The sequence below is a fragment of the Ovis canadensis genome, chromosome 4 (assembly GCF_042477335.2).
Source record: "Ovis canadensis isolate MfBH-ARS-UI-01 breed Bighorn chromosome 4, ARS-UI_OviCan_v2, whole genome shotgun sequence".
In the NCBI taxonomy this organism is placed as follows: Eukaryota; Metazoa; Chordata; class Mammalia; order Artiodactyla; family Bovidae; genus Ovis; species Ovis canadensis.
The window spans coordinates 134,567,742-134,592,829 of NC_091248.1; the positions used below are offsets into that span (position 1 = coordinate 134,567,742).

Consider the following 25,088-nt stretch of genomic DNA (forward strand, 5'->3'; position numbering starts at 1 on the left):
CGCACGTGGCTGAACTCCCAGCGGACGTGAAGTGGAATGAACTTTTACCATATATTCACAAATTAATCATAACATTTTGAAATTTAACATTTAAAAGGAAGCTGGTTTTTAAAAAAATGTATTTTAATTTATTTTAACTGGAGGCTAATTACAATATTGTAGTGGTTTTTGCCATACATTGACATGAATCAGCCATGGGTGTACATGTGTCCCCCATCCTGAACCCCCCTCCCACCTCCCTCCCCACCCCATCCCTCAGGGTCATCCCAGTGCACCGGCCCTGAGTGCCCTGTCTCATGCATTGAACCTGGACTGGCGGTCTATTTCACATATGGTAATACACGTTTCAATGCTATTCTCTCAAATCATCCCACTCTCACCTTCTCCCACAGAGTCCAACAGTCTGTTCTTTACATCTGTGTCTCTTTTGCTGTCTCGCATATAGGGTCATCGTTACCATCTTTCTAAATTCCATACATATGTGTTAGTATACTGTATTGGTGTTTTTATTTTTGACTTACTTCACTCTGTATAATAGGCTCCAGTTTCATCCACCTCATTAGAACTGATTCAAATGCTTCTTTTTAACGGCTGAGTAATACTCCATTGTGTATATGTACCACAGCTTTCTTATCCATTCGTCTGCTGATGGACATCTAGGTTGCTTCCATGTCCTGGCTATTGTAAACAGTGCTGCGATGAACATTAGGGTACACATGTCTCTTTGAATCCTGGTTTCCTCGGTGTGTATGCCCAGAAGTGGGACTGCTGGGTCATATAGCAGTTCTATTTCCCGTTTTTTGAGGAATCTCCCCACTGTTCTCCATAGTGACTATACTAGTTTGCATTCCCACCAACAGTGTAGGAGGGTTCCCTTTTCTCCACATCCTCTCCAGCATTTATTGCTTGTAGACTTTTGGGTAGCAGCCATTCTGACCAGCGTGAGATGGTACCTCATTGTGGTTTTGATTTGCATTTCTCTGATAATGAGTGATGTTGAGCATCTTTTCATGTGTTTGTTAGCCATTTATATGTCTTCTTTGGAGAAATGTCTGCTTAGTTCTTTGGCCCACTTTTTGATTGGGTTGTTTATTTTTCTGGTATTGAGCTACATGAGCTGCTTGTATATTTTTGAGATTAATTCTTTGTCAGTTGCTTCATTTGCTGTTATTTTCTCCCATTTGGAAGGCTGCCTTTTCACCTTGCTTATAGTTTCCTTTGGTGTGCAACAGTGTTTAAGTTTAATTAGGTCCCATTTGTTTATTTTTGTTTCTATTTCCATTACTCTGGGAAGTGGGTCATAGAGGATTTTGCTGTGATTTATGTCAGAGAGTGTTCTGCCTATGTTTTCTTGTAAGAGTTTTATAGTTTCTGGTCTTACATTTAGATATTTAATCTATTTTGAGTTTATTTTTGTGTATGGTGTTAGAAAGTATTCTAGTTTCATTCTTTAACAAGTGGTTGACCAGTTTTCTCAGCACTACTTGTTAAAGAGATTGTTTTTTCTCCATTGTACATTGTTCCCTGCTTTGTCAAAGATAAGGTGTCCATAGGTGAATGGATTTTATCTCTGGGCTTTCTATTTTGTTCCACTGATCTATATGTATGTCTTTGTGCCAGTACCATACTGTCTTGATGACTGTACTAGCTTTGTAGTAGAGTCTGAAGCCAGACAGGCTGACTCCTCCAGCTCCATCTTTTTTCTCAAGATTGCTTTGGCTGTTCAAGGTTTTTTGTGTTTCTGTCCGTTCAGTTCAGTTCAGTCGCCCAGTCGTGTGTGACTCTTTGTGACCCCAGGGACTGCAGCATGCTAGGCCTCTCCATCACCAACTCCCGAAGCTTATCCAAACTCATGTCCATCAAGTCAGTGATGCCATCCAACCATCTCATCCTCGGTCATCCCCTTCTCCTCCTGCCTTCAATCTTTCCCATATCAGGGTTTTTTCCAATAAGTTAGCTCTTTGCATCAGGTGGCCAAAGTATAGGAGTTTCAGCTTTAGCATCAGCTCTTCCAATGAATACTCAGGACTGATTTCCTTGAGAATTCTTTATACCTAGGTAGCCGTTGAATCATAATGCTTTCCTGCCTGGCACTGCTGATTTTGTTCTGTTTCTTCAGTTCCAGTCTATTTTATAGACTGATGCCAGACTGTTCTTCCTGTTAAACATGTTAATTATGCTTTTTCTAATTGATTTTGGAAAGATTTTTAACTTAGGAAGAAGATAAGAATGAAACAACAGTTACCTTGAATCCTAGACTTGGAGCTAATCCATTTTGTAATATATATTAGGAGAAGGAAATGGCAACCCACTCCAGCATTCGTGTCTGGAAAATCCCATGGACCAAGGAGCGGGGTGGGCTATGGTACCTGGAGCCGCAAAGAGTCAGACCCGGCTGAGCGGCTCAACAGCAGCGCCAGGATGCAGTCCCTTGCAGTCCTGTTTGTACATAATGCGCCTAAATGAGCTTTCTAAACATGCAGAGCTGGAGTCAGGCTTTGCTGCTGTTCTGGGAATTGCTCTTTTACCGGTGCGACGTTAACTAGCTGCCTGGCATTCTGCCATGGCCATAACCTCATTTATTTACAAGTGACCTGATACTGGACATGCAGGTCAGTAGAATTTACTGGTCAGAGACAGTGTCTGAATGGTGTTAACTTTTATTAGGCGTTTGCTACTTGCTGTGTATTGCCCTGCACGCCAAGCTTCCTTCCGTTCTGTGCTTTTTCTGGCTCTCTCCCCACGCCTCCCCCTCACCTCCGGCCCCCCAGGTCTGGAGCCCCTCTGTCTGGAGGCGTGGCCTCTCTGGCCCAGGCCCTCCTCAGGGAACAGCCTAATGCCCCTCGTTTCCTGCGTGCTTCCGGGCACTGTCCACTCAACAGATAGCTCTCCTTTAAACAGCCTGCCCTCATGTGTTGATTTACATTCTGTTTTTAAAAATTCACTTAATTTAACAGAAGAGCCTTTAAATTTTTTCCATAGGTGTGCAGATTTGTGAAACAACCATATTCCATGTGTGTGAAAGTTTTATCATTTTAAACAGTATAAGGATCTAGTCAGATTTTCTGAAAATTATGAAGGATTGGTAAGTGTCAGTTTCTTTCACTTAGGTAATATCACTGAGACGATGGATAACTACCTTTAGTGTGCCTTATTCATCTCCCTTATGTCAAGCACCTTATTTACTAAGACAAGTGGTAGAAACAGTCATTTTAAGAGGTGCCTGTAGCATAGAGCGGTTGTTAGGTTCTGAGCCCGTGGCTTCTTTTTCAGAGCCTAGTAATTGTGAGTTCGTTATGCTGTGCTCATTAACGGGTGTGGGACTTCCCGACAGGCTGGGGAGCACAGACATCGAGGAACAAGTCTGAGGAGAGATGGCACGGGCGGCCGGTGAGTGAATGTGTCCCTTGGCCGATTGCTGTGTTTATAGCTCAGTTCTCCCAGAAAGCATCCAAATGGACCTTTCCTCTTGGGCCTGATTATGGCCAGGAGATGAGAGTACACTACAGCTAGACTTCAGGCTCTCCAGACGCGAACCCTCCAAGTTGTGTCTTCGGGGTCCTCCAGGAGCTGGGAACTTGCTGTGGGTTATGAGTCCTGCGCGGCCTTTCACACACTGGCTGGTGTGGCCTCAGGACACCAGCCCTCCCCGGGCACCGGTGTCCGGGAGTCTCCGCTCTGCGGGGGAGGGCACCTGCAGCGGCTCCGGGCTTCCGGTTTGCAACCCCTGGACGCTGAGCACAGACGTGCCCAGCAGACCCGCTGCCCCACTGCAGGTCAGGCACGGCGTGGGCACTGCCCACTGCTGCGTCCGCCCTTTCTGGAGGTGGCTGGCCTTTCAGAGCCTGTCTTTACTGGTGAAGCTTGGATGAGGCAAATTTTGTGGGTTTTATGAAGATTAAGGTTAGAGTTTGCCTGTAAATCCTCATTTTGTATGTGAGCTCCAGATTATAATTTATTCTTTACAGCAGCGATATTTGATGATTCTTTTTCACAGATTAGGGAGATTTAGGTTAAACACCTTGCCCTAAATCTTACAAGTTTGCACAAAGTTATACTTAAGCCTGGGGTGCAGATCCCTAGGTTTTGTGCTGCAGATCTGCTAGAAATGCAGTGAAGCTTCTGCTCGGTTCTGTATGATTTTAAACACACACTGTGTTGGATTAGTGTGAATGTTAGGTTCCAAATATTGAGAATCAGGTTGTAATTTTGAAAACCTTAATTTTAGGTCCAAAGTAAACATGCAAAATATGTTCTATAAGAATAGAACATAGTTCAAGATAAATCTTTTGGAAATATAAATATTATATTAAACCTAAAACATTTGGGATGTATTCGCTAATAAAATTGTAGGAATTTTCTAGGACTCTTAAAGGAAATGGATTTTATAAACACAAGTTTGTTAAAACACACAGTTTTTTCTCTCTACTGAAGATATTTCCTATCCTGTACTACTGCTAAGACAGTAAAAATAGTTTTAAAAAGTTTAAACTATAGGTAACAAAATAGTTTCAAAAAGGCCTTAGTTCTAATAAAGTTCTAATAATAGTTCTAATAAAGCGTGCTTTGCAAATATGCCAACCTACTTGTATCAGATGCTGACAGCAGCCTTCACTGAGATGGAAATGCTTTAATTGTCAAGCCTTTGTTGAAAGTTAATTTGACTTTGATCCTATTTGCTTTCTAGGCATGTGGAGAACTTAGTGAGGGCCAACGGGAAGGACAGAGACTCAAAAAGGAAGGTGAGGCCCTTCCCGGGGGCTCGGTGCTGTGGTCCTGAGACTCGGAGAGCAGAGCCTGGCAGGCCTATTTTCATGTGGTTTACTTGAGTGGTGATTCCACTCAAGAGGCACGTAAGAGATACATTTTATATTAAAAGACTCAAATGGACTAAAGTGAAAAGATGGACAAGGTGGCCACCAAACAACAGTTATACTGGAGCTTGGGTGGCTGGACCAGAGGCCCAGAAACACATCACAAGAATGAGACAGGTCGCTTGCAAGGAAGACATGACAAGTGTAAATGAACGTGCTGCTCAGAAGAGATCCCCAGAATACAAGAAGTAGAGGCAGATAGAATTAGAGGGAGAAATGGAGAAGCCAGTAGGGACTGGGACTTCAGCTCCCATTTCCACAAACAGAATGACAGCATTTCATGCTAACAGATTAGACGATTCAGATAAAAGGGAGATTCCTGGGAGATCGACGTTAGTGACGTTGCCTCGAGAAGAAATAAAAAGTCTGAGGGTGTATACATATATGCTGCCCCTCAGTTGTGTCCTACTCTTTGCAACCCCGTGGACTATAGCCCGCGAGGCTCCCCTGTTCACAGAATTCTCCAGGCAAGAATCCTGGAGTGAGTAGTCATTTCCTTCTCCCGGAGATCTTCCCAACCCAGGGATCGAACTCAGATCTCTTGCATTGCAGGCAGATTCTTTACCGACTGAGTGACCAACTTAGTAAAAAAAGTTGGGTTAGTGTTGGAAATCTTTCCACAAAGCAGCGCAGGCTTGGGTGACTGGCAGGTTCTATCAGGCGCTTGTTATTAACACTGATGCCCTCATGGCTCCTCTCCTTTCACAGTTGCTTCATGTCCTGGATCATGTGTGTAGACGTGTACGTGGGAAGCACATGCAAGTCATAGGGTGTAATAGCGCCTTCACATTCTGGGTTATGCAGGCATGTGTACACAGGAGAGGCGCATGCCAGTGACACGGTACCATTCAGACACCACAATGCTGGTCTTCATTTTTATGCCATCTTCATAATTATCACCAGAAGAATCTTCATAATGATTATTTAATGTCTTTAGAATTGTGTACTGTGGTGTCTAAATTATCATCACACCATTTCCTGGGTTTTGCTCTGTTGTCGGTAATGTGGCAAGCAGATTTGGCTTCTGTGGTGGTGGTTCAGTCGCTAAGATGCGTCTGACTCTGTGAGACCCCATGCACTGCAGCACCCCAGGCCTCCCTGTCCCATCACCAACTCCCAGAGCTTGCTTAAACTCATGTCAGTGATGCCATCCAGCCATCTCATGCTCTGTCGCCCCCTGCTCCTCCTCCCTTTAATTTTTCCCAGCATCACGGTCTTTTCCAGTGAGTTGGCTCTTTGCATCAGGTGGCCAAAGTATTGGAGCTTCAGTTTCAGCACCAGTCCTTCCAATGAATAATCAGGGTTGATTTCTTTGGGATGGATTGGTTTGCTATCCAAGGGACTCTCAAGAGTCTTCTCCAACACCACAGTTTAAAAGCATCAATTCTTTGGTGCTCAGCTTTCTTTACAGTCCAACTCTCACATCCATACATGACCACTGAAAAAACCATAGCTTTGACTAGATGGACCTTTGTCAGCAAAGTGATACCTGCTTTTTAATACACTGTCTAGGTCTGTCACGGCTGTTCTTCCAGGGAGCAAGCGTCTTATAATCTCGTGGCTGCAGTCATTGTCTGCAGTGATTTCAGAGCCCAAGAAAATGAAATCTCACAGTTCCCACCTTTCCCCCTTCCATTTGCCATGAAGTGATGGAACTGGATGCCATGATCTCCGTTTTTTGAACGTTGAATTTTAAGCCAGCTTTTTCACTCTCCTCTTTCATATTTATCAAGATGTGCTTTAGTTCCTCTTCACTTTCTGCCATTAAAGTGGTATCATCTACATATCTGAGGTTGTTGATATTTCTCCTGGCAATCTTGATTCCAGCTTGTGCTTCATGCAGCTTGTGCTAAATTTCATCTGATGTATTCTGCATGTAAGTTAAATAAGTTGGGTGACAATACACAGCCTTGATGTACTCCTTTCTCAATTTGGAACCAGTTCATGTCCAGTTCTAACTGTTGCCTTTTGTCCTGTGTACAGGTTTCTCAGGAGGCAGGTAATGTGATCTGGTATTGCCATCTCATTAAGAATTTTCCACAGTTTGTTGTGATCCACACAAAGGCTTTAGTGTAGTCAACGAAGCAAAAGTAGACTTTTTTGGAATTGCCTTACTTTTTCTATGATCCAGCATATGTTGGCAGTTTGATCTCTGGTTCCTCTGCCTTTCTAAATCCAGCTTGTACATCTGGAAGTTCTTGGTTCACGTACTGCTGAAGCCTGCCTAGCTTGAAGGATTTTGAGCATAATCTTGCTGGCATGTGAGATGAGTGCAGTTGTACAGTAGTTTGAGCATTCTTTGGCATTGCCTTTCTTTGGGATTGGAATGAAAACTGACCTTTTCCAGTCCTGTGGTCACTGCTGAGTTTTCCAAATTTGCTGGCATATTGAGTGCAGCACTTTCACAGCATCATCTTTTAGGATTTGAAACAGCTCAGCTGGAATTCCATCACTTCCACTAGCTTTGTTTGTCGTGATACTTCCTAGGGCCCACTTGACCTTGCATTCCAGGATGTCTGGCTCTAGGTGAGTGATCACACCATCGTGATTATCTGGGTCATGAAGAGCTTTTCTGTATAAATCTTCTGTGTATTCTTGCCGCCTCTTCTTAATATCTTTTGCTTCTGTTAGGTCCACTCCGTTTTTGTCCTTTATTGAACCCATCTTTACATGAAATGTTCCCTGGGTATCTCCAGTTTTCTTAAAGAAATCTCTAGTCTTTCCCATTCTTTCTTTTCCTTTGTTTCTTTGCATTGTTCACTAAAGAAGGCTTTCTTATCTCTCCTAGCTGTTCTCTGGAGCTGTGCATTCAGTTGGGAATATCTTTCCCTTTCTCCTTTGCCTTTTGCTTCTCTTCTTTTCTCAGCTATTTGTAAGGCCTCCTCAGACAACCACTTTGCCTTCTTGCATTTCTTTTCCTTTGGGATGGTTTTGGTCACACCTCCTGTTCAGTTCAGTTCAGTTCAATCGCTCAGTCGTGTCTGACTCTTTGCGACCCCATGAATCGCAGCACACCCGGCCTCCCTGTCCATCACCATCTCCCGGAGCTCACTCAGACTCATGTCCATCGAGTCCGTGATGCCATCCAGCCATCTCATCCTCTGTTGTCCCCTTCTCCTCCTGCCCCCAATCCCTCCCAGCATCAGAGTCTTTTCCAATGAGTCAGCTCTTCGCATGAGGTGGCCAAAGTACTGGAGTTTCAGCTTCAGCGTCATTCCTTCCAAAGAAATCCCAGGGCTGACCTCCTTCAGAATGGACTGGTTGGATCTCCTTGCAGTCCAAGGGACTCTCAAGAGTCTTCTCCAACACCACAGTTCAAAAGCATCAATTCTTCGGTGCTCAGCCTTCTTCACAGTCCAACTCTCACATCCATACATGACCACAAGAAAAACCATAGCCTTGACTAGACGGACCGTAGTCGGTAAAGTAATGTCTCTGCTTTTTAATATACTATCTAGGTTGGTATAACTTTTCTTCCAAGGAGTAAGCGTCTTTTAATTTCATGGCTGCAGTCACCATCTGTAGTGATTTTGGAGCCCCCCAAAATAAAGTCTGACACTGTTTCCACTGTTTCCCCATCTATTTCCCATGGAGTGATGGGAGCGGATGCCATGATCTTCGTTTCCTGAATGTCGAGCTTTAGGCCAACGTTTTCGCTCTCCTCTTTCACTTTCATCAAGGGGAAAGCTCCTCCTGTACCATGTTATGAGCCTCTGTCCATTGTTCTTCGGGCTTTCTGTTTACCAGATCTGGTCCCTTGAATCTATTTGTCACCTCCCCTGTATAATTATAAAGGATTTGATTTAGGTCATAGCTAAATGGCCTAATGGTTTAACCTACTTTCTTTTGTTTCCTGGGAAGAAGACTCTTTTTCTTTCTCTGATAGTTATCTGAAACACTGGACTATGAGAGACGTGTCTTTAGCATCTGGTGCTGGGTTTTTATGGGTCTTTATTCCACGCACACACACAGAAGCACAGTATTTTCTGATAAGTCAGGTCGTGCGGCTGTGTTGGTTGATGTGAGGATGTTTTGTTCAGTCTGGGCAGTGGTTGGATTCCTCCCTGTCCAGGTATAGCCACACCTTAGTGAAAAGTGAGCCTTATAGGTGATTCTTCCCACGTAGTCTTTTTTCTGTATACTTTTTCACTGTGCTCTTCTGATGTCTGTGTTGGGGGCAGGGGTCGATGCCTTTTTTCTGTCTTGCTCACACCTGCGGCATGTGCTGTTTGCCCTGACTCTGTGGAAACCCCTCTAGCTGTAATGATTCAGATCTCCCTCCTACTTCTCATGAGTACGTTTCTTGAACTGGAATTAGTGAATGAAAATATACAGTTTTTAATATTTTCTTTCTGTCTCTCAGTTTTTTTGGTAAGGGTTAGCATTGTTCACTAGAATTATAATGTGAGCCACGTTTGTAATGTGAGCCACATTTGTAATTTTTATTTTTTGGTGGTCACCTTAAAAAAGAAACATAAAACTAGTTTTAATAACATCCAACATTTCTGAAATAGTCTTTCAACATGTAGCCAATGTACAAAATTAGACATTTTACGTTCTTTTTTCACTAAGGGAGCAAAATAGGAGAGATGTGTTTTCCCCTGAGAGAGCCCAGAAGTGATCTTGAAGATAGCTGGCAGCCTGCTTGGCTTATAACTGGCCACGTGTTTTATAGCATCAGCCCTGAGTTACCTTGACCTAGTTGCTCAGCACTTACCCGGAGAGCCCACTCTATGCCAGATTAAGTTTCTGGGCGGAAACGTGCTCCCCTCCTCTTGGGGGCGCCATGCTATCCCCACGCCTTTGCATCGGATGGTTGCTGGCGGCGGCATCTGAGAGCCATGCCTTCCTGGGGCCATGGCCCCAGCAGGACAGCCAGGTGCCCCCGCCCCACCGGCCCTTGGAGGAAGGCTCGCAGTCTCCCGTTTCTCGGAGGAGGACCCTGAGGCCCGGAGAGGCCGGTGCCACTGTGCGCCGGCCCCTGGTGCCCGCGGGAGGAGGGTGGGCCTTGCCTCCGCCCTCCGGCTGACGCGCTGTGCTCTGTCCCCCAGCACGGCCGCGAGGAGGGCCCCTCGATGTGGAAGCTGGAGCAGAGGCAGGGGAGCGAAGCGGCCATGGTGAGGAGAGGACGCATCCGTCTGCGCTGTGTGTCCGCCTCGGGCCCTCAGGAGGCTGGGCCGCAGGGGCTGCCGTGCGTTTGCCCTGCGCCCCCGGTGTAGGCTCCCAGGAGCTTGAGCTGGACGCGGCCTCAGCATTCTTGCCGTTTCTCTGCCTTGAAAGTCAGTAGCTTTGGGGAGAATGCAAGAAAGTGAACAGAGGCATCACAAAGATACGATCCAGGCTTGTCAGTGAGGAACGGTCCAGGGAGCAGAAAGTTTGCAGAAATAAACACCAAGCCAGCGGTGGAGGAGCAGCCAGCTCCTGCAGGAGCCGCTGGTGGTGCTGGGGCGTTCTTTCCAAACCGGGGCGGAGCGGCAGGCCAGGGACTCTCTCCTGTCCCCTTCCTCCCATTTGTCCCTGGCAGGCACCCCGGGTGGCTAGGGGGCCCGTAGCGTGTTTGCCGAGCAATGAGTTGTTGGGACGTGGTGAGCCTGCGATGCTGGGTCTCTGGTTTATTTGTTCAGTAACCAGAGACCTGCTTTTTTCTTTGGCCTTCAGAATTTAGAGTTTTCTCAGAAAGAATATGATTGTTAACTGTTTCCTTTTTCTGGTCATACTTACAAGTCAGGGTACTTAAGAGCTGTGATTATGTTATGTTAATTTTATAACTATTTGAATTTCTAAATTAACAACCTGAAGTGAATCTCAGAAAGCATGTATTTTTCAGCCTATTTTCAAGAGTGAACCTGAGATTGAATATTTTAACTCTACGTTTGATTTCTGCCCGTAGGAAATTGAAAAGGAAGACCTTGATTTAGAAAATGCTGGAACAGATGAGTACACAGCCATTTTTGAAGATGATTTTGAAGTAGGTATTTGAAATTTTCTCATCTTAAGGGTAGTTTGTTCTCAAATCAGAAACAGCTGTTTTTTTCGTCTCCTCTTATTGCTCTCAGTACTCCGTATCTATCTGATTTAGATCTGGTACCTATAAAAAGTTTGCCGTATGTCTTATCATTGCTGACCAGTGCGGTGTAATTAAAATTTTCAATTTAGCCTGTCGATGGTGCACTGCAGTCAGACGTGTGTGCGCGCACGTGTGTGCACCATGTGTGTGCATGTGTGTGTCTACATGAAGTCACATAGGTACACAGGCCTCCGCGCGCTCCTGCTCCCGTTCACGGCACAGGTGCGTCTGCACTTTATTGTTCACCTGGGGCTCTCAGTGCACAGTTGTGTCGGGTGTGTGCGGACGCGGAGGAGCCAGCACAGCGGTTTGCACAGAAACCTGTGAGCTGCAGGGCGCCCAAGCACACGCGGGCCCTGTCTGTGCCTCCTGCTGGCTGCGTGCTCCGCCCGCGAGCGTGTCTGCTCTGCGCGCAGGACTATGAGGACGACTTCGAGGTCTGTGACGGGGCCGAAGACGGCGGGGCGGACGAGCCCAAAGAGGGAGAGGCGGCAGAGGAGCTGCCTCCGGCCAGGAGGAGGGAGATCCGGGAGATCCAGAAAGCCATCCTCGCGGAGAACCAGCGGGTCGGCGAGCTGTCCTCGAAGCTGCTCGAGAAGCACGGCTGCCCGGCGCGCGCTGGGGGGCCGGGCCCGGGTACGTGAGCGGACAGCCCCCCGTGACGCTCTCGGAGCTCCGGGGGCGCGCGGTGAGGCCCTCCTTGGGGAGGGCGCTGCGGTGGGGCAGGCCAGCCCCGCGCCTTGTGCTCAGTCGGCGTCCGAGGCCCCGGCTGCATTTCTTCTGACAAAGTGACGGCATCGGCAGGAGGCCGGCCGTTGGGGGGGGGGGCGCAGCCTTGGCGACTTTCTCTATGAAACTGGGAATGTGCTTTGCTCCAAAGCTCTTGGCACCTGGGTGTACGAAGGTTACTTGTCAGGGCAGGAGAGTGCTCTCCATGAATGCCCCTGACAGCCCCGAGGGACGATGCTCTGAGGCAGGAGAAACAGGAGGTGCTCACAGCCTCTGAGGCTGCAAGAGGGCAGGACAGGGTGCACTCTTTGCCTGGGTCCAAATACACGTCCAAGGGGAACGAGAAGACAGAGTGAGAATAAGTGAGAAATACGCAGGTCTGTGCACGCGAGGCACAGGGCTGCGGAGGCCACGGAGGTGGACCCCGCAGAGGGAGGGGCTGGAGCGGCCTGTCCTGTGGGGGCTTCTGAAGATCGAGGCCCGTCACCAGGCCGACCAGCCTGCACCCTGTTGGCTGCTGAACCCCAGCTCGGGTCCGCCGTCTCCTGTCTTCTGCTGCAGTGAGTGGCTTGTCCAGCGCGCACCAGCCTCTGCTTCCCAGCTGCTCTGTGTACTCACACCTCAACTCCCTTACCTGAGAAGACGGGTCTTAGAGCTGGCAGGGGAGCATGGGGGTGGGAGTGGAGGACTGACCGCGCTTACATGTGTTCTTACCTATTTCTGGAAGTAGCGTGGCACAGATGTGGGAAATTTTGCTTTGCTGCAGGTTTTAGATGCAATGAGCAGAAGTGGTTCCTAAGTGCACCTAGAAGACATTTGTCGTTAGTTGAGTGAACATGATTGGTTTACATGCATCTAATTGGTTTACTCTTGATTTCTTTTGCTTGAAAGAAATATTTCAGTTTCACAAAAGTAGCTTTTTTTTATGTGCAGATGCAAACAGCTCCCCTTCCAAAACCCCGCTGTGTGGAATTTTCGTGGATTTTGCCACAGCCTCACACCGTCAAAAGAATCGGACTCAGGCCCTTAAGCAAAAGTAGGTGTTCCGGGAAAACTGCAGCAGGAGTTAGCAGTTTCTGTGCTTTCCTGCAGCGGACCTGTAAACGTTAGCGTTTATCTTCTTGTCGCTGCTGTTCTCAGGCTGTGGTCTTGTTTGCGCTGCATTCCCGGGTCCCGGCTTGTGCTCTGGTGCAGGTGTGCAGTAGGCGAGCTCGGCCTGGCATCTGTGTCCGTTCTGGGGGCCCCGGGAGGGAGCCCCGCCTTCACGGCCGGGCAGGGTCACAGGCACTCTGGAGGCTGGAGGCGGGCGGCAGGAGCTAGAGCAGACAGCGGGCCAAGTCCGCCCGCGCCCCGTGCCTCCCGCCGTGTGGGCCCTACTCTCGTAGCCGGCACCCCTCGTCTCAGCGAGGGAGCCCCACTTCGCCCAGCCGTCCTATGTCTCGGGCACTGAGCCCCCATGTCAGCGTCCTCCGTGGGCTGCCGGCTGCCTGTGCAGGCCTGGGTCTGCCCAGCAAGGGTGGAGATAAGGGTGAAGAGCCAGGGCCAGCCGCGTCAGAGTCCAGGCTTGACTGCTGTGAACCCAGAAGCTTGTGAAAGTGAAGGACAGGCTCTCAGCTCACGTCTTCGGTGCCAAGCCCAGTGCAGTCTGGGGATAGATGTCGGAGTCCACCAGGTCGGGCTGGACACAGTGGACTTAGGGAGAGTGTCTGGTCAGCCAGGGAGCTGTGCTGGCAGGAAGCAGCCTTCCCCACCCCGCCTCCCCCAAGAGTGCCTGCCCTCTGCAGCAGAGGGAGCCAGGGTGAGGCTGGCGGGGGCTCGCCCCGCTGGACGCACCCCCAGAGCAGGGAGAGGGGGACCGACAGCAGTGGGAGGTGGGGGTTCGGCCCTGCAGCCTCGCTGTCCACAGGGGGCCCCAGCGTGGTGACTGAGCGTCCCTGCCCCCCAGGCTGCGGCCTCTGTCCTGCCCCCGTCTCCTCCCCCACCCCAGTTCCCGTCCGTGCTCTTCCCTCCAGGATGCGCAGCACAAAGCTGCTCCGGCTCATCGACATGGACTTCTCCTTCACCTTCTCCCTCCTTGCCCTCCCGCCTGTGAACGAGTACGACATGTACATCCGGAACTTCGGGAAGAAGGACACCAAGCAGGTGAGCGCAGCACGCCCGCCAGGGGCCCGGCCAGTGCGGTGGCAGGGCCTGAGGTGTGGCGCGCGCGGCCCCGGCATCCGAGCGGGGCGGCCAGCACACTCTTCACCCGGAGCCTGTGCTCTGGAGGCACCTGGCCATGGACGTGGCTCCCTCGCAGGCTCTGAGGACCGCCTGGGAAGGGAGGCTTTATTGAAAGTCACCGAGTGTCACCTGCTCCCGTCCTCAAGGGGCTGCAGCGTCTTGTGTGTGTGACCCTAGGTGCAAAGGCTCCAAGATTTGGGCTGGAGTGGCCCCCTGCCCACCTCTCCCCGAGCTCCCAAGCTTCTGAACTTGCCTCAGGGTCCCTCCTGCCTGTTCCATTCCACTCGCCCTTACTCAGGAAAATGCAGCCCTGGCCAGGCCCTCTGGTAAATGCCCTTGGGTCCCCCCTACCTGCCCCTAGATCCCCCCACCAGACCAGTCTCCCCAATCATCTGCCCCTGGACCCCCTCACCTGACCAGTCTCCCCCCCCCACCTGCCCCTGGATCCCCCTCACCTTATCAGGCTCCCCCCACCTGCCCCTGGATCCCCCTCACCTTATCAGGCTCCCCCCACCTGCCCCTGGATCCCCCTCACCTTATCAGGCCCCTCCATCACCTGCCCCTGGACCCCCCCACCTGACCAGTCTCCCCCATCACCTGCCCCTGGACCCCCCACCTGACCAGGCTCCCCCCACCTGCCCCTGGATCCCCCTCACCTTATCAGGCCCATCCATCACCTGCCCCTGGACCCCCCCACCTGACCAGGCTCCCCCATCACCTGCCCCTGGACCCCCCCACCTGACCAGTCTCCCCCATCACCTGCCCCTGGACCCCCTCATGTGACCAGGCTTCCCCCACCTGCCCCTGGATCCCCCTCACCTTATCATGCTCCTCCATCACCTGCCCCTGCACTGCCTCACCTGACCAGCCTCCCCTCACCCGTCCCTGGACGCCCCTCACCTCCCCCTGCACCCCCTTGCAGGCCCCTTGTTCATCTGCCTGGCTTTCTCTGTTACCTGGCCTATGCTGCCTGCACCTCGTCCCTTATCTGCCTGCCTGTCTCTCTGTTCACTGCCTGTCCTCCAGGTGAACTAGGTGATCTATCCCTGCACGCTCTCTGACCCCAGCGCTGCTCAGTCTGCCCCACACCACTCTTCCCTTGCCCGTCTCACCTGCGGCCACTGACTGTGAGCTGGCTGGCCTTCCGGGGTGGTGAGGTCCTGAAGTCAGCAGTCCCTCCATTGTTTCTCTCCTGCCCCATGGAGCCATCCCTCAACATGCTCTTGGGTGTGTCTGTCAATAATCTTTTAACAGGAAGAGGGTCACAGCCGGACATTTAAGAAGCTGACAGATTAACCCTGGCTTTGCAGCTGACCCACTCTGACCTTGAGTAAACTCTTTAACTTTGCTTATTTTCCTCATCTCAAAGCTTTTTGTCGTTATTGTTCAGTCGCTCAGTCGTGTCCTGCTTTTTGTGACCCCGTGGATTGCAGCACGCCCAGGCTTCCGAGTCCTTCAGCATCTCCTGAAGTTTGCTCAAGCTCATGTCCATCGAGTCAGTGATGCTATCCAACCATCTCATCCTCTGTCTTCCGTTTCTCCTCCCACCTTCAATCTTTCCCCGCATCAGGGTCTTTTCCAATGAGTCAGTTCTTTACATCAGGTGGCCAAAGAGATTCAGCTTCAGCATCAATCCTTCCAGTGAATATTCAGGACTGATTTTCTTTAGGACCTCCTTGCTGTCCAAGGGACTCTCAAGAGTCTTCTCCAACACCACAGTTCAAAAGCATCAATTTTTCAAAGCTGTTAGTTAGTATCAAAACTGAAGCATGTACCTTTTTGAAACAAATTTGTGTCCAGTTTTGCAGAGCTGCTATGTTGTTAGAGACTAGGGTATTGGCAGACTAGGTCCTAAGAGTTTGTAAAGATTTTGTTTATTTGCTTTTGGCTGCACCGGATCCTAGCTGTGGTGTGTGGGCTCCTCTCTAGCTGTGGTTCGTGGGCTCCAGAGCGCCTGGGCTCAGTAGTTGGGCCCAGCAGATGCAATGTGCAGGCTTGGTTGTCTTGAGGCAGCTGGGATCATAGCTCCTTGACCAGGGATGGAACCCACGTCCCTTGCACTGGAAGGCAGATTCCCAACCTGTGGACCATGAGGGAAGTCTCTGGGTCATAGTATTTTCAAACTGGAGCTGAACTGTTTGATGTGACTTTTGAGAATACTTTTGAAATTTAGGCCCATATTTTTCAAACGTTTAAGACATAAGCAGTCTTTGCATGATTGTTATTCATGCCATGATACTTAATTTTGACGGAAGCAAGAACAGTGTCATCCTTAACTTAAAAAATTTAGTTGTTTTCTTTTCAGTGATGAGACATGGGTCTGAGGCGGAGACCCACGGCTGACTCAGCCTGCCTTCCTTCTCAGGCCTACGTTCAGTGCAATGACGACAGCGTGGACCGGGACATCCAGACCGAGGAAGTGGAGACTCGGGAAGTGTGGACTCAGCACCCGGGGGAAGGCTCCGCTGTGTCCGGGGGTAACGGCCTCTGCTCTCGGCCTTGGCGGCTGTGCTCGTCCCCTCTCTCGTTCTTTCCTTGCCCTCGTGTGTGCTTGCGTGTGAGCTGACTGTGGAGATGCCAGTGAGTCTGCAGATGCCACCCCGGCCTGGAGGCCTGGTCTGGGCCCTGATCGGGGCTCGTGACACTCGTTCCCGAGCAGAGGAAAGAGCCTGACTCCAAACCAGCACCTGCAGAGGCGCTGTTGAGAGACCCCGTGCTCTTCAGTGGTTCACATTCTTGGAGAATTCTCTTCTCTAAGTGCATTCTCCAGGTGTGTCACGCCGAGACAGGTGGAAGGCCCTGGACGATGCCGAGTCCTGCTCCCGCTGGTTCCTATCAGTTGCGTCTGTGCTGAATGTTCGGCTGCTGGGTGATTGTCTGCTCTGAGGAGTGACCTCTGTCACTCCCATCCCTCAGGGAAGCCTGGTCCTAAGAAGTGACAAACCTAAACGTTGTTGTTCAGTTGCTCAATTATGTCCAACTCTTTGAGACCCTGTGGACTGCAGCACGCCAGGCCTCCCTGTCCTTCATTATCTCCTGGCGTGTGCTCAAACCCATGTGCATTGAGTCGGTGATGCCATCCAACCATCTCGTCCTCTGTTGCCCTCTTCTCCTCCTGCCTTCAATCTTTCTCAGCATCAGGGTCTTTTCAAATGAGTCAGTTCTTCACATCAGGTGGCCAAAGTATTGGAGTTTCAGCTTCAGCATCAGTCCTTCTAATGAATATTCAGGATTGATTTTCTTTAGGATTGACTGGTTTGATCTCCTTGCAGTCCAAGGGACTCTCAAGAGTCTTCTCCAACACCACAGGTCAAAAGCCCTCAATTCTTTGGTGTTTAGCCTTCTTTATGGTCCAGTTTTCACATCCATACATGACTACTGGAAAAACCATGGCTTTGACTATACAGACCTTTGTCAGCGAGGTGATATCTTTGCTTTTTCGTATGCTGTCTAGGTTTGTCATAGCTTTCCTACCAAGGAGCAAGTGTCTTTTATTTTCATGACTGAAATCACCATCCACAGTGATTTTGGAGCCCAAGAAAATAAAGTCTGTTGCTGTTTCCCCTTCTATGTGCCATGAAGTGATTTGCCTGGATGTCATAATCTTAGTTTTTTGAACATTGAGTTTTAAGCCAGCTTTTTTACTGTCCTTTTTTCACACTTATCAAGAGGCTGTTTTGTTCCTCTTCACTTTCTACCATTAGAGTGGTATCATCTGCATATCTGAGACTTATTTCTTCCAGCAGTCTTGATTCCAGCTTGTGATTCATCCAGCCTGGCATTTCACGTGATGTACTCAGCATGTAAGTTAGATAAGCAGTGTGACAATATACAGCCTTGACGTACCCATTTTCCAGTTTGGAACCAGTCTGTTGTTCCATGTCCAGTTCTAACTGTAGCTTTTTGTCCTGTATACAGGTTTCTCAGGAGATGGGTAAAGTGGTCTAGTATTCCCATCTCTTTAAGAATTTTCCACAGTTTGCTGTGATCCACACAGTCACAGACTTTTGTGTAGTCAGTGAAACATGTTTTTCTGGAATTTCCGTGCTTTCTCTGCTCCAGTGAATGTTTGAAATATGATCTCTGGTTCCTCTGCCTTTTCTAAATCCAGCTTGTACATCTGGAAGTTCTCGGTTCACATACTGCTGAAGCCTAGCTTGAAGGATTCTGAGCATAATCTTGCTAGCAGTTTGAACATTCCTTGCATTGCCTTTCTTAGGGATTGGAATGAAAACTGACCTTTTCTAGTCCTGTGGCCATCGCTGAGTTTTCCAAACTTGCTGGCATATTGAACGTAGCACTGTAGCAGCAGCGTCTTTCACGGTCTTAAACAGCTCAGCTGCAGTTCTGTCACCTCCACTAGCTTTGTGCATAGTGATGCTTCCCAAAGCCCGCGTGACTTCGCACTCCCAGATGTCTGGCTCTAGGTGAGTGATCCCACCGTCATGGTTATTCTGGTCATTAACAGCTTTCTGGATGGCTCTTCTGTGTATTCTTTCCACCTCTTCTTATTGCTTCTGCTTCTGTTAGGTCCTTCCTGTCTATGTTTTTATCGTGCCCGTCCTTGCGTGAAATCTCCCCTTGAGTATCTCCAGTTTTCTTGAAGCGATCTCTAGTCTTTCCCGTTCTGTTGTTTTCCTCTATTTCTTTTTTTTTTTTATTTAAAACTGTTTATTGGTCAAAAAAGTAGAAAATGACAAAATTATTGCATAGGGAAGATATGCTAGTAATTTAAAAACAGGCTAGATAATAAGGAAAGTTTATATATGTTAATAGATGGAAGGCTGAGAGGAATCTATCTTTTTTTTTTTATTCTTGCACCATAAGATTTATTGTTTCATTTGAGATGTTTCCAAGATTCTTTTTTTTTAGTATTTTAAAAGTTTTATCATTATTTTTTTATTAAAAATTTCTTTTTATTTGGAGGCTAATTACTTTACAGTATTGTAGTGGTTTTTTCCATATATTGATATGAATCAGCCATGGGGGTACATGTGTTCCCCGTCCTGAAACCCCCCTCCCTCCACCCTCCCCATCCTATCCCTCAGGGTCATCCCAGTGCACCGGCCCTGAGCGCCCTGTCTCATGCATTGAACCTGGACTGGCGATCTGTCTCACATATGGTAATATACACGTTTCAGTGCCATTCTCCCAAATCATCCCACCCTCTCCCTCTCCCACAGAGTCCAAAAGTCTGTTCTTTACATCTGTGTCTCTTTTGCCTTCTTGCATACAGGGTTATCATTACCATCTTTCTAAATTCCATATGTATGTGTTAGTATACTGTATTGGTATTTTTCTTTCCGGCTTACTTCACTCTGTATAATAGGCTCCAGTTTCATCCACCTCATTAGAACTGATTCAAATGTATTCTTTTTAATGGCTGAGTAATACTCCATTGTGTATATGTACCACAGCTTTCTTATCCATTCATCTGCTGATGGACATCTAGGTTGCTTCCATCTCCTGGCTATTATAAACAGTGCTGCGATGAACACTGGGGTACACGTGTCTCTTTCAATTCTGGTTTCCTCTGTGTGTTTGCCCAGCAGTGGGATTGCTGGGTCATAAGGCAGTTCTGTTTCCAGTGTTTTAAGGAATCTCCACACTGTTCTCCATAGTGGCTGTACTAGTTTGCATTCCCACCATCAGTGTAAGAGGGTTCCCTTTTCTCCACACCCTCTCCAGCATTTATTGCTTGCAGACTTTTGGATTGCAGCCATTCTGACTGGTGTGAAGTGGTACCTCATTGTGGTCTTGATTTGCATTTCTCTGATAATGAGTGATGTTGAGCATCTTTTCATGTGTTTGTTAGCCATCCGTATGTCTTCTTTGGAGAAATGTCTGTTTAGTTCTTTGGCTCATTTTTTGATTGGGTCGTTTATTTTGCTGGAATTGAGCTACATGAGCTGCTTGTATATTTTTGAGATTAATTCTTTGTCAGTTGCTTCATTTGCTGTTATTTTCTCCCATTCTGAAAGCTGCCTTTTCACCTTGCTTATAGTTTTCTTCATTGTGCAAAAGCTTTTAAGTTTAATTAGGTCCCATTTGTTTATTTTTGTTTTTATTTCTGGTACTCTGGGAGGTGGGTCATAGAGGATCCTGCTATGATTTATGTCACAGAGTGTTTTGCCTATTTTCTCCTCTAGGAGTTTTATAGTTTCTGGTCTTACGTTTAGATCTTTAATCCATTTTGAGTTTATTTTTGTGTATGGTGTTAGAAAGTGATCTAGTATCATGCTTTTACAAGTGGTTGACCAGTTTTCCCAGCACCACTTGTTAAAGAGATTGTCTTTTCTCCATTGTATATCCTTGCCTCCTTTGTCAAAGATAAAGTGTCCATAGGTGTGTGGATTAATCTCTGGGCTTTCTATTTTGTTCCATTGATCTATATGTCTGTTTTTATGCCAGTATTTTACTGTCTTAATGACTGTGGTTTTGTAGTAGAGCCTGAAGTCAGGCAGGTTGATGCCTCCAGTTCCATTCTTCTCTCTCAAGATTGCTTTGGCTATTCGAGGTTTTTGTATTTCCATACAAATTGTGACATTATTTGTTCTAGTTCTCTGAAAAATACCATTGGTGGCTTGATAGGGATTGCATTGAATCTATAGATTGCTTTGGGTAGTATACTCATTTTCACTATTTTGATTCTTCCAATCCATGAACATGGTATATCTCTCCATCTGTTAGTGTCCTCTTTGATTTCTTTCATCAGTGTTTTATAGTTTTCTATACAGAGGTCTTTTGTTTCTTTCAGTTCAGTTCAGTTCAGTCGCTCAGTTGTGTCCGACTCTTTGCGACCCCATGAATCGCAGCACGCCAGGCCTCTCTGTCTATCACCAACTCCCGGAGTTCACTTAGACTCACGTCCATCAAGTCAGTGATGCCATCCAGCCATTTCATCCTCTGTCGTCCCCTTCTCGCCCTGACCCCAATCCCTCCCAGCATCAAAGTATTTTCCAATGAGTCAACTCTTCACATGAGGTGGCCAAAGTACTGGAGTTTCAGCTTTAGCATCATTCCTTCCAAAGAAATCCCAGGGCTGATATCCTTCAGAATGGACTGGTTGGATCTCCTTGCAGTCCAAGGGACTCTCAAGAGTCTTCTCCAACACCACAGTTCACAAGCATCAATTCTTTGGTGCTCAGCTTTCTTTATAGTCCAACTCTCACATCCATACATGACCACAGGAAAAACCATAGCCTTGACTAGACGGACCTTAGTCGGCAAAGTAATGTCTCTGCTTTTGAATATGCTATCTGGGTTGGTCATAACTTTGCTTCCAAGGAGTAAGCGTCTTTTAATTTCATTGCTGCATTCACCATCTGCAGTGATTTTGGAGCCCCAAAAAATAAAGTTTGACACTGATTCCACTATTTCCTCATCTATTTCCCATGAAGTGATGGGACCAGATGCCATGATCTTCATTTTCTGAATGTTGAGCTTTAAGCCAACTTTTTCCACTCTCCTCTTTTACTTTCATCAAGAGGGTTTTTAGTTCCTCTTCACTTTCTGCCATAAGGGTGGTGTCATCTGCATATCTGAGGTTACTGGTATTTCTCCTGGCAATCTTGATTCCAGCTTGTGCTTCTTCCAGCCCAGTGTTTCGCATGATGTGCTCTGCATATAAGTTAAATAAGCAGGTGACAATAGACAGCCTTGACATACTCCTTTTCCTATGTGGAACCAGTCTGTTGTTCCATGTCCAGTTCTAACTGTTGCTTCCTGACCTGCATACAGGTTTCTCAAGAGGCAGGTCAGGTGGTCTGGTATTCCCATCTCTCTCAGAATTTTCCACAGTTTCTTGTGATCCACACAGTCAAAGGCTTTGGCATAGTCAATAAAGCAGAAATAGATGTTTTTCTGGAACTCTCTTGCATTTTCCATGATCCAGTGGATGTTGGCAATTTGATCTCTGGTTCCTCTGCCTTTTCAAACCAGCTTGAACATCTGGAAGTTCACGGTTCATGTATTGCTGAAGCCTTGCTTGGAGAATTTTGAGCATTACTTTACTAGCGTGTGAGATGAGTGCAATTGTGTGGTAGTTTGAGCATTCTTTGGCATTGTCTTTCTTTGGGATTGGAATGAAAACTGACCTTTTCCAGTCCTGTGGCTACTGCTGAGTTTTCCGAATTTGCTGGCATATTGAGTGCAGGACTTTCACAGCATCATCTTTCAGATTTGAAAGAGCTCAACTGGAATGCCATCACCTCCACTAGCTTTGTTCATAGTGATGCTTTCTAAGGCCCACTTGACTTCACATTCCAAGATGTCTGGCTCTAGATGAGTGATCACACCATCGTGATTATCTGGGTCATGAAGATCTTTTTTGTACAGTTCTTCCGTGTATCCTTGCCACCTTTTCTTAATATCTTCTGCTTCTGTTAGGTCCAGACCATTTCTGTCCTTTATCGAGCCCATCTTTGCATGAAACGTTCCCTTGGTGTCTCTAATTTTCTTGAAGAGATCTCTAGTCTTTCCCATTCTGTTCTTTTGTTTCTTTAGGTATATTTATTCCTAAGTATTTTATTCTTTTTGTTGAATGGAATTGTTTCCTTAATTTCTCTTTGTGTTTTCTCATTGTTAGTATGTAGGAATGCAAGGAATTTCTGCATATTAATTTTATATCCTGCCACTTTACTATATTCATTGATTAGCTCTAGTAATTTTCTTGTGGTATCTTTAGGGTTTTCTATGTAGAGGATCTTGTCATCTGCAAATAGTGAGAGTTTTACATTTTCTTTTCCAATCGGATTCCTTTTATTTCTTTTTCTTTACTGATTGCTGTGGCTAAAACTTCCAAAACTATGTTGAATAGTAGTGGTGAGGATGGGCACCCTTGTCTTGTTCCTGACTTTAGGGGAAATGCTTTCAGTTTTTCACCGTTGGGTTTATCTTATATGGCTTTTATTATGTTGGGTATGTTCCTTCTATTCCTGCTTTCTGGAGGGTTTTTTTTACCATAAACAGAGGTTGAATTTTGTCAAAGACTTTCTCTGCATCTATTCAGATAATCATATAGTTTTTATCTTTCAATTTGTTAATGTGGTGTATCACATTGATTGATTTGTGAGTATTGAAGAATCCTTGCATCCCTGGGATAAAGCCCACTTGGTCATGATGTATGATCTTTTTAATATGTTGTAGGATTCTGTTTGCTAAAATTTTGTTAAGAATTTTCGCATCTATGTTCAGTTCAGTTCAGTCACTCAGTCGTGTCCGACTCTTTGCGACCCCATGAATCGCAGCACACCAGGCCTCCCTGTCCATCACCAACTCCCAGAGTTCACTCAGACTCGCATCCATCGAGTCCGTGATGCCATCCAGCCATCTCATCCTTGGTCGTCCCCTTCTCCTCCTGCGCCCAATCCCTCCCAGCATCAGAGTCTTTTCCAATGAGTCAACTCTTCCCATGAGGTGTCCAAAGTACTGGAGCTTCAGCTTTAGCATCATTCCTTCCAAAGAAATCCCAGGGCTGACCTCTTTCAGAATGGATTGGTTGGATCTCCTTGCAGTCCAAGGGACTCTCAAGAGTCTTCTCCAACACCACAGTTCAAAAGCATCAATTCTTCGGCACTCAGCCTTCTTCACAGTCCAACTCTCACATCCATACATGACCACAGGAAAAACCATAGCCTTGACTAGACGGACCTTAGTCGGCAAAGTAATGTCTCTGCTTTTGAATATACTATCTAGGTTGGTCATAACTTTTCTTCCAAAGAGTAAGCGTCTTTTAATTTCATGGCTGCAATCACCATCTGCAGTGATTTTGGAGCCCCCCAAAATAAAGTCTGACACTATTTCCACTGTTTCCCCATCTATTTCCCATGGAGTGATGGGACCGGATGCCATGATCTTCGTTTTCTGAATGTTGAGCTTTAAGCCAACTTTTTCACTCTCCTCTTTTACTTTCATCAAGAGGCTTTTTAGTTCCCCTTCACTTTCTGCCATAAGGGTGGTATCATCTGCATATCTGAGGTGATTGATATTTCTCCCAGCAATCTTGATTCCAGCTTGTGCTTCTTCCAGCCCAGTGTTTTGCATGATGTACTCTGCATATAAGTTAAATAAGCAGGGTGACAATATACAGCCTTGACGTATTCCTTTTCCTATTTGGAATCAGTCTGTTGTTCCATGTCCAGTTCTATCTGTTGCTTCCTGACCTGCATACAGATTTCTCAAGAGGTATCTATGTTCATCAGTGATATTGGCCTGTAGTTCTTTTTCTGCGGCGTCTTTGTCTGGTTTTGGTATTAGGGTGATGGTGGCCTCATGGAATGCGTATGGAAGTCTACCTTCCTCTGCAACAATCTGCCAGAGTCTGAGTGGGACAGGTGTTGGCTCTTCTCTAAATTTTTGGTAGAAGTCACCTGTGAAGCCATCTGGTCCTGGGCTTTTGTTTTTTGGAAGATTTTTGATTACAGTTTTGATTTCCATTAAGATTTTCTATTTCTTCCTGGTTCAGTTTTGGAAGGTTATACTTTTCTGAGAATTTGTCCATTTCTTCCACGTTGTCCATTTTATTGGCATATAGTTGCTGATGGTAGTTTCTTACGACCTTGTATTTCTGTGCTGTCTGTTGTGATCTCTCCATTTTCATTTCTAATTTTGTTGATTTGATTTTTCTCCCTTTGTTTCTTGATGAGTCTGGCTAATGGTTTGTCTCTTTTATTTATCTTCTCAAAGAACCAGCTTTTTGTTTTGTTGATTTTTGCTATGGTCTCTGTTGTTTCTTTTTCATTTATTTCTGCCCTAATTTTTATGATTTCTTTCCTTCTACTAACCCTGGGGTTCTTCATTTGATTTTGCTCTTGTTTCTTGAGGTAAGCTTGTATTGCTATGAACCTTCTCCTTAGCACTCCCTTTACTGAATCCCATAGGTTTTGGGTTCTTGTGTTTTCATTTTCATTCATTTTTATGCATATTTCGATTTCTTTTTAAATTTCTTCTTGGATTTGTTGTTTATTCAGAAGCGTGTTGTTTAGCCTCCTTATGTTTATATTTTTAGTAGCTTTTTTCCTGTAGTTGACATCTAATCTTGCTGCATTGTGATCAGAAAAGATGCTTGAAATGATTTCAATTTTTTTGAATTTACCAAAGCTAGATTTATGGCCCAAGATGTGATGTATCCTGGAGAATGTTCCGTGTGCACTTGAGAAAAAGGTGAGATTCATTGTTTTGGGGTGAAATGTCCT

The 25,088-nt window shown here is 46.8% G+C and overlaps 1 protein-coding gene across 17 annotated transcripts in view; it reads left to right on the top strand.

Annotated features, from left to right (window-relative positions):
• DYNC2I1 (dynein 2 intermediate chain 1) overlaps positions 1 to 25,088 on the top strand; it is a 53,180-nt gene that overhangs the window by 8,949 nt on the left and 19,143 nt on the right. For 3 of the 17 annotated variants that reach the window (XR_011256542.1, XR_011256541.1, XM_069587269.1), the window contains exons 6-15: positions 260 to 334; positions 3,335 to 3,390; positions 4,688 to 4,742; positions 9,926 to 9,991; positions 10,765 to 10,842; positions 11,358 to 11,577; positions 12,604 to 12,706; positions 13,683 to 13,812; positions 16,259 to 16,370; positions 18,942 to 19,016. Coding sequence is in view for 10 of the 17 variants with exons in the window: in XM_069587269.1 (XP_069443370.1) it covers positions 260 to 334; positions 3,335 to 3,390; positions 4,688 to 4,742; positions 9,926 to 9,991; positions 10,765 to 10,842; positions 11,358 to 11,577; positions 12,604 to 12,706; positions 13,683 to 13,812; positions 16,259 to 16,370; positions 18,942 to 19,016 (970 nt within the window). In the remaining 7 variants the exon portion in view is untranslated. The remainder of the gene's footprint in view (positions 1 to 259; positions 335 to 3,334; positions 3,391 to 4,687; positions 4,743 to 9,925; positions 9,992 to 10,764; positions 10,843 to 11,357; positions 11,578 to 12,603; positions 12,707 to 13,682; positions 13,813 to 16,258; positions 16,371 to 18,941; positions 19,017 to 25,088) is intronic. The other 14 variants (XR_011256544.1, XR_011256545.1, XM_069587271.1 and 11 more) reach the window with 9 other exon arrangements.